Source organism: Orycteropus afer, unplaced genomic scaffold, assembly GCF_000298275.1.
Source record: "Orycteropus afer afer isolate SDZICR_OR568_19922 unplaced genomic scaffold, OryAfe1.0 scaffold00130, whole genome shotgun sequence".
NCBI lineage: Eukaryota > Metazoa > Chordata > Mammalia > Tubulidentata > Orycteropodidae > Orycteropus > Orycteropus afer.
The window spans coordinates 898,364-907,442 of NW_006921717.1; the positions used below are offsets into that span (position 1 = coordinate 898,364).

Here is a 9,079-nt window from a genome sequence, read left to right on the forward strand (position 1 = left end):
TGGGGGTAGCCTCCCCGTGCTCTGGGTAATTCACTCTTTCTGGGGGTACCCTCCCCGTGCTCTGGGTAATCCACACTCTTTCTGGGGGTACCCTCCCCGCGCTCTGGGTAATCCACACTCTTTCTGGGGGTACCCTCCCTGTGCTCTGGGTAATCCACACTCTTTCTGGGGGTAGCCTCCCTGTGCTCTGAGTAATTCACGCTCTTTCTGGGGGTAGCCTCCCCGTGCTCTGGGTAATTCACTCTTTCTGGGGGTACCCTCCCCGTGCTCTAGGTAATTCACACTCTTTCTGGGGGTACCTTCCCCGTGCTCTAGGTAATTCACACTCTTTCTGGGGGTACCCTCCCCGTGCTCTAGGTAATCCACACTCTTTCTGGGGGTAGCCTCCCCGTGCTCTGGGTAATTCACTCTCTTTCTGGGGGTACCCTCCCCGTGCTCTAGGTAATCCACACTCTTTCTGGGGGTAGCCTCCCTGTGCTCTGGGTAATTCACTCTCTTTCTGGGGGTACCCTCCCCGAGCTCTAGGTAATTCACACTCTTTCTGGGGGTACCCTCCCCATGCTCTGGGTAATTCACACCATCTTTCTGGTGGTAACCTCCCCGTTTTTTCTAGATTATTTATACTGCCTGCTTCGTAAAACGCTTTGAGCAGACAGTAGCTGTTACCCGACAACTCATGATGCTGTCTTACCGGCCTAGATTAGAAACTGGCCAGCTCTGCTCTGTGAAGCTATTCTAACACTGGCCTACGAAGCCCAAAGCAGAATCCAAAAAATTGTGTATGGAGTTAAGGAATTCTGACTACATCACTGCCTGGAGATGAATCTAAATCCCATCCCTTTACCCTTTCCAGGTCCTGGTAGCGTTCTGACCACCTCTGGGTCTGAGTGAAATGAAACTCTAATGAACCCACGTTTCCAACTGAGTCCCTCACTACCCTTCCTAAAGCAGGCACCCATGCTCTATTTCTGCACCAGGCCTTGTGAGATCAGAGGTCGGATGTGATCAGTGAGGGAACCGGGCTGAGTCAACGGTGCCTTTAGCACATTCCTGGAGAAAGACGTGCGGGTGGAGGATGCCCTAGCAGAGCCCGGCCCGCCGCAGCAGCGCCACAGAACACCGCCTGCTCACGGCGTGTGGCCTGCTCCGGAGCAGTGGCAACAAAGAGCAGGCCACACGCTTCTTCTGCAGCAGATGCAGAAGAGCTCTGGGCGACTCGGCTGGCAGCAGCGTCACGGTCGCCTTGCACGCGCCCAGGTCCAGCCCACAGTGGGGCTCACAGACAAGGGAATTCCAAGAGTAAGCTGGGAGAGTGAGAAAGGGAAGACAAGGAGCACGCTGCTCTAACCACATCCCGATACCCAGGGTCACCAGGGAACCACGTCCTCACTCTTACATCTTCTTTTCCTACAAAGTGAGATCTTAGCAGCTCATTAGTCACAGAAGGAAACCAACTTTTGTTGAGCAGCTTCTACGGACCAGACAGTGTGACCCCTTCACATTTTTTACTTAAACCGTATCCTCAAAGGAATGCTGGAAATAGTTTATCTTTTTTCTCCGAAGAAAAACTACTGTTTCATTAGCAAGTTATTACAGTAAACCTTGTGAAAGCTGGAACCTGTCAGAGAAAGAAAATACAAATATTCCCCACTAAAAGGAGCTATAGAAAAGCAGTAAACACTGCATCCTGTCAAAAGCAACAAACTTTGTAACACCCAGAAAAATAAGGCAGTCCCATCTCTTTCCAGCTCTCACAGGTTCCACTGTGTAACACCCCCACACGCCCCCACAATTACGTTAACGAAGGACATCCCAGTCTGAAATTATCATGAATAAAGAGAGCTAGCATCCATCGGAAACTTCCCAATCCGAATCGGCAGGGCATCACTCAGCACACATCCAAACCTAAGTCCCCATCCGCATCCCAAAGCCGTTCCCTCTGAGGCCCTGCCACTCCAGGAAACACCCTCGTCATCCTGTTATTTCCATCCCACCCAAATCCATCCACTCTGCCTTCCAAACAGAAGCAAAATTCCCAACACTTCTCAACCAGTTGACTGTCACTTCCACCCCACCATTACCTCTCATCTAGATTGACGCCACAGCAGGCAACTAACCCATCTCACAGCTTCTAACGCCTGCCCCCATATTCTATTCTCAACCGGCAGCCCTGGTGTATCCGATGACATCATTTATCAGTTAAAAACGCAACGCCTTCCCATTTCACTAAGAGCAAAGCCCAAGTCCTCACTGTGGACTATGAAAGTGCACAAGATGTGGCCCCGTGCTGCCTCACTGATCTCATGGCCCAGGGTCCGTCCCTCACTGGTTCTCTTCTGCTCCTACTGGACAGCATGGTAAGAACAACCCCACCTCAGGGCCTCTCCCTTCCAGCCTCGCCACAGATGTTACCGTCTCACTGAAGTCTCAGACCACTTCAGTCGAAGCTCCACTCTGAGCCAAACACTCCTCACCTCTCTCCTCTGCTTCTGCTCCTCGGCACTTAGCATCTGCCGTGAGTGAGTGTGCCTACACAGGTGTGCGCACAGCTGTGCACACGCTCATTTGCTCACTCGTCCCTATCCTCCCTCACTGGACAGAAGGTCCAATGAAGAGGACGTTTGCCCATCGTGTTCAGTCCTCTACTCTCAGCGCCTGGCACGTGGGAGTCACGCAAATACTTGGTAATGAAATAGAGTTCCAACTTTTTAAGAAGTGCTGTTACCTAAGAACATGCATGCCTTGCTAGATGAACTCTAGGGCACTCCTGAGCTGCAGGGAACAAAGGCTTCGTGTGTGCGTGTGCTGGTCACCGACCACCTGTCTACTGCCCCTCCCGTTACCCAAATTAAAAAGGGTTTGGAGACAGCATCTTCTACCTAATCACATTTTGGTTTAACTATTGTTATAAAACAACAATGGCGGTTTCCTTCTCTTTGGCTAATTAGGCTGTGAAGGAGCGCTGTAAGCAGGACCTGAGTGTGAACCTCTGAGGCCCGTGCTAGTGAAGGGTGGGAGGTGCAGACCCTGCCCCATCACTGCGCGTGGAGCAGCGTCCGCACAGCCCAGGAGCAGACCACACGCTCAGGCGCTCCCAGGCCTGTGGGGTCTCCACCTGTAGCCCCTCCACGCCCTTGTTAACGTGCTCCTCAGTGATGGGAAAGCAGCAGCAGCACCTGGTAGCCTGTCTTCCTGCTGGAAGGAGACAAAAGGGAAGCGAGACCCCTCTTCCATCGTCTCTCCCAGTGGCAGGAGGCAGAGACCCCCCCAGGCCCAGCACACAACACCTCCCCCACTTCTGAAACTCTTGCCAATTTTCAGAGTTTGGGGGTCTAGTCAAAACACCCAGGTTTTTGGGCACAATTACAACACACCACATTTCATTCACTATCAATTCCCAACGTGACTGAAGACAACACAGGCGGTGTGTGGATGCACTGGACATATGCTGGCCCAATGGGGTCAAAGGGTTCAAGTCCTTAACCAACTCCCTCAGTTCATGAAATGTTGTACCCGAGAGGTCAGGGGCACTTGAAGCTGACGCCATGCCACATGATGGGGAGAGACAGGCCAGGGTTTGGCGTGAAGAAACACACCCTCAACTGGACAGTAAGCAGGGCGATAGGCCATCGTGCTGACTCAGCACACGGTGCGGCCCCAGCTGCCCCAGCCCTGTGGCTCTGTGGGAACCAACTCCCGGGCAGTGCCTGAGCCAGTCTAAGTCTCACCAGGACGTCTACTGCGTCTGTCTGGGTGGCAGGGGCAGGAAATATGCAATTAATTGCTTAACTGCCTGTCCCCACATGTGCTGTCTGAGAAGAGCAAGGACAAAGGCTTGTCCCCAGACTTGATACCTAGCACGCAGAGGGGCTCTCACTGAGCTCACTGACAAAGCCATGTTTGTAATATTCACAACCTGGAACACAGCAGCCAACCCAGCTGGGGTATTGCCTGACAACATGCTGAGCAGGAGACCGAGGGGCCGGGAGGTTGCAGGGAAAGTCTCCTGTGGTGGAGGGTGAACGAACACACATCCTTCAAAATACGGAACATCCTACAAATTTCACAAAGCTAACCTCCTCTGTCGGGAAGATGTATGACTACAGAGACGACATGCAAGAGAGGCTCATGACGTGTTCACATCCCACGGTGCGTTCACAGGACCGTGGTGACATCCTGGGTCTCTGACCTGGCTCAGGCTGTGTTCACACAACAGTCGTGACATCCCAGGTCTCTGACGCAGCTCACAGTGAGTTCACAGAACCAAGGTGACACCCAAGGTCTCTGATCTGGCCTATGTTGTATTCACAGGACCATGGTGACATCTGGGTCTCTGACTCGATTCATGCTGTGTTCACAGGACCGTGGTGATGTCCCAAGTCCCTGACCCAGCTCACGGTGCGCTCACAGGACCAAGGTGACATCCAGGGTCTCTGACCTGGCCTATGTTGTATTCACAGGACCATGGTGACGTCCTGGGTCTCTGACTCGATTCATGCTGTGTTCACAGGACCGTGGTGATGTCCGGGTCTCTGACCTGGCTCAGGCTGTGTTCACAGCACCGTGGTAATGACTGCTGGCCTCCTTGTTGGGCTGTAGCACACTGAGACACAGAAGCCACCTGCACTAACTGGTCCCACACTGCTCCTTTTTCAAACAGTCATCTCTTAATTTGTGATTCTTCCGACTCCTGGACTCCCCAGGGCCATCACTACAACCATCTTAAAAAGCCACTATCCCACCACTTTGTCAGGGGTCTGTGTTTGTCAGGCAGGCTACAGGGGAGACAGGCCCTTCAGAGACTGACACACAGCAGGGCCTCGCAGCTGGCCTGTAGCATCCTGGGCCTTCATGAGTCCCCAGTTTCTAAGCCGTGTTGTCAACAGACGAGGGTGCCTACAGTGGACATGGTACTGTCTGTCCCACATTCAAGACCTGTAGTCCCTGGATCTCAGGTCAGTCAAAGGCCAGACACTGGCACTCCCCCGCAGCCTGGTACTACCTCAGCCTACGTCAAGGCTGCCTCAACCAGCAGGTGGCATGTGCTTACAAAAGCAGACGCTTGTCCCCAGCTCCAAAGGCAAGACCGACAATACTTACCTTACAACCTGATGTGTTAAAAACAAACAACAAATCCATTCCAAAGTCCAATATAATTTTAAAAATAATTATCAATGCCATTATTCCCTGGTTAAAAGTACTAATTTGTTAAAGATTTTAAAGTTGGGATTTCAAAACAGTCTACAAAACGCTTCCCCGTAAGAGTGACCTGAAATGCGGGTGACCACCACCAGGGCCGTGACAAATGCTCACAGGGCACCTGCGCTCAGGCAACACAGCCAAGCCAGTGAGTGTAGGCCCCGGGGGAGGCCCAGGCCCCAGAGGTGGGGAGCTCCGCATGCTGCGGGAGGCGCCGTCAGCAGCTTCTCAGACCCTACTGTCCCAGGCATGTAATCAGGCGCTGATGAGACAAATGAGAAGAATGCTGGGAATACTGACCTCTCCTCCTGGCAGAGACATGAACTGATCCTTGGTCCACAGTTACTGGGCCAATGGGAGACCTGTCACATCTTTCTGAATGCGGGAAAGGCTAAGAGCACTGGACAAATGTAAAGGTAACCTTGTAAACCTACTAGATCCACCGTGTTCCTCTTGTTCGTTTCTCCTAAGGAGCTGGTGCAGAACGTCTCCCACCGCTCCCTGACTTCATCCGGAAGATCTTCAGAGAGAAAAACACAAGAGCATCATCAGCACAGTGACCTAGACAGAGAACAGCCGAGCCCACAGGTCACACAGCGCAGCTGCCCTGCTGAGATCCTGCTGACCCAGCCAAGCGGCTAGATGCCAGCCCCGTGCTTCTGCAAGGACTGAGGTGGAGAGCCCAGCCCAAGTCCCACCAACTCCAGAGCCAAAAAGACCCTCACTGCCATCAAGTTGCTTCTGACTCATTGTGACCCCCATTGGGTTTCCGAGGCTGTAAATCTTTACAGAATTAAATCACCCCATCTTCCTTCCACAGAGCAGTTGGTGGGTTTGAACCGCTGACCTTCTGGTTAGCAGTCAAGTGTCTTATTCACTTGTTACCAGAGCTCCTTACTCAGGAGCCAGAACCCCCAAACTGTCTGGGGTGGGTGTCAAGAGCCACAAGCATCCCTAGGGACTTCACAAGCATCTCAAGATGTTTCTAGGAGATATTTCACCTGGAAAGTGGGAGTGTTTCCAGACAGTGCTTCCAAGGTGACAGGCCTTGAGCAGGGGACCTGTCATTATCTGTGGTAAGAGGAGGAAACGCTGTGCACAGCTCCCACACACTCTCTGCAAACAAAGACTGGCACCTGCCCAGTCAATGTTCCACGGTACCCAGTTTGGTTCCCAAACAGCTTAGGACACGGTCTCCTGAACACCGGCACTGCAGGCCGGCACATGGACACACGTGCAACAGCGAGCCTCTATCTTTGAGAGACATCCTAAAGAGAACACACAAGTGTTTCTCTGAGAAGGTGACGGTGCTGGTGTAATGGTTATGCCATTTGGCTGCTAACGAAAAAGTCGCTGGTTTAAACCCATCAACCTCTCTGTGGAAGAACGATAAAGTAATCTGCTTTATAAAGATTTACAGCCTTGCAAACCAAGTGGGGGTCGCCAGGAGTCAGAGTCAACTGGACGTGAGTTCTTTTTCAGGTTTACTAGAAAAATCTCGTCATCTCACAATGATGCTTTAAGAGTGTGTGTGAGTATGTGCACACACATGCACACACGCCCACACACATGCACCCACTCACAGCCACTTACACGCATGTGTGCACACGTGCACACACTCACACATGCACACACACGTGCGCACACGCACGTGTGCACACACGCACACTGAGCAAATTTTATGAAAGAAAGGCTGATTTTAAAACTCAGTCCCAATCTGTGGCCATCTCTCTTGGGTCTCTCTTGGGAAAGACATGAACAGAAACTAATGGGCTAGCATACACATCTTTCGAGAAGCAAAACGCAAGCGAGGCCAGCTCCCAGTGGCCCAGCACTGTGAGGCCAGATGCCTTTAGCACACAATCAGTAGGTAAGGAAGGGCCCCTTCCACACACAGGCATTCTTGAAAGATAAACAGAAGGATTCACTATAAAATGATGCTGAGCACAGTAACTGGACCCCAGGGAGGTGACCGAGCCCCACTCCCAGTGAAGTCACACCACTGAGATCCAGAGGATATGAGCTCTAACGCTGTTGTTTCGCAGCAGATGGACGTGTGGCCTGAGTGCCAGGGGAGAGCGCCCACAGTGCCATGGAAGTGTCCTCAGGCTGGCACAGAAAGGGCCTTCAAGAGCCACGCCCCTTCTTTAGTGACAGAGATGGGGAAGAAGTGCTGGTAAATGCCAACTATGTGCAAGAGAGGGAGCTGACCTTTAGAGCCAGGGGTGTCAGAGGAAAACAAAAAGCAAGAATACTCACAGCTCCCTGGCTCAACGGCCAGCCTAACTGGTACCTCAAGCTCAAATCCTCAGAAGGATTTAGTGAGGAATCCTGAGAATAGACAGGCGACCGGTGTGCTGGCCTTGCCCGGCCACCACCGTTCACTAAAGGACTAGGAAACAAGAGTGGAGACGCCGTGAAGAATCGTGCAGGTGAAACAAACCCTCGAGACCCCCTCCCAGGTCGCAGATAATCGCATAACGTACACAAATCCCACCGACAGCCACGTGCAAGGCCGCGGGGCACTCCCACTGACCCCGAGCCTGCTCCAGCACAGCCGCCGAGGCTCACCTTTGATGAGCTGCTGCACCGCAGCGCTGTTGGGGCCCTTGTCCGCGCTGTGCACGATGCAGTTGGCGATCCTCGTCAGGTGGCCCATGTACCCGTGCCGCTGGCCTCCCTCCGCCCTGATGGGGTAAAGAACACGTGTTCAGATGCCAAATCTGACAGTGCTGAGGGCTTTGGTAACTACTGGGTATTTACAGAACCATTCTGAGACCATGGGCAGAGAAGACTGGAAAGGAAGGAATGGAGGGTGTCAGAATATTCCCAGCACCAGGAACAGAGATCACATGTTATCACTGAATTCAACACACAGAAATTGTTGGGAGAGAAAGAACACATTGTAGCCCTAACCTACAGAGCATAACTTACTTTTTTTTAATTGTGAGTTGGGTGAAAGTTTACAGAGCCAATTTACTTTCCATACAGCAGCTCACACATTGTCTCATGACACTAACTACAATTTACCCCAATGCAACAGCTCCCCTCCCACTTCCTCCCGATAGTTACCTCTTCCCTGTGTCCATCCCTCCATGCACTCCTGGCCGCTGAACTGTCTCCCTGTGCATTCACAGCCCTTCTTTCTCCCATGATTATTCTCTCCAAGGAGTATAGCTGCGTCAGGTATATGTTCAACTCATATGCCTGTCTTTTGTTTGCCTGGAAGCCACAGATGTGGGTTCAATTCCAGACCTGAAGGGCAGCTAGGGGCCATAGTTTCAGTGGTTCCACCAGGCTCTATCAGACCAGCAAACCTGTTCCCCCCCCCTTTATTTTTCCCAAATGATTTTGAGTTTTGTTCCACATTGTTCTCCCTCTCTATCCAGGATCTCCTCCACAGATCCCCCTCCAAGTGGTTGACAGTGGTAATGGGCACCATCTAGTTCTTCTGGTCTCATAATCGTATAGGCTGAGGATCGCATGGTGTATGGTCACGAGGACTAATTGTTTCCATGAATCTTTGATTTTCTTCATTCTTCTTTGCTCTGGACGAGGAGAGACCCATCATTTCATCTAGATGGTTGCTTGCAAGCTTTTAAAATCCCAGTCGCTACTCATCGAAGTAGGAGGTGGAACAATGTATGTTATGTATGTTATGCCAATTGAGCTTGATGTCCCCTGCAACTAAGGAGCCCTGGTAGCATAAGGCTGGCGGTTCAAACCCACCAGCCACTCCTCGGAAGGAAGATGGGGCAATCTACTTCCGTAGTGATACTGTCTCGGAAACCCAAGGAGGGGTCGCTATGAGTCAGGGCCGACTCGACGGCAAAATAACAACAACAACAACAACAAAAGCAATAAACTTTCTTTAAAACAG

The 9,079-nt window shown here is 51.8% G+C and overlaps 1 protein-coding gene across 1 annotated transcript in view; it reads right to left on the reverse strand.

The window, feature by feature from the left end:
• The window catches only part of PPP6R3 (protein phosphatase 6 regulatory subunit 3), a 71,948-nt gene that overhangs the window by 33,178 nt on the left and 29,691 nt on the right, over nt 1-9,079 (reverse strand). The window contains exons 11-12 of the mRNA XM_007944672.1: nt 7,771-7,886; nt 5,634-5,719 (exon numbers count right to left, since the gene is read on the reverse strand). Of these exons, the coding sequence (XP_007942863.1) occupies nt 5,634-5,719; nt 7,771-7,886 (202 nt within the window). The remainder of the gene's footprint in view (nt 1-5,633; nt 5,720-7,770; nt 7,887-9,079) is intronic.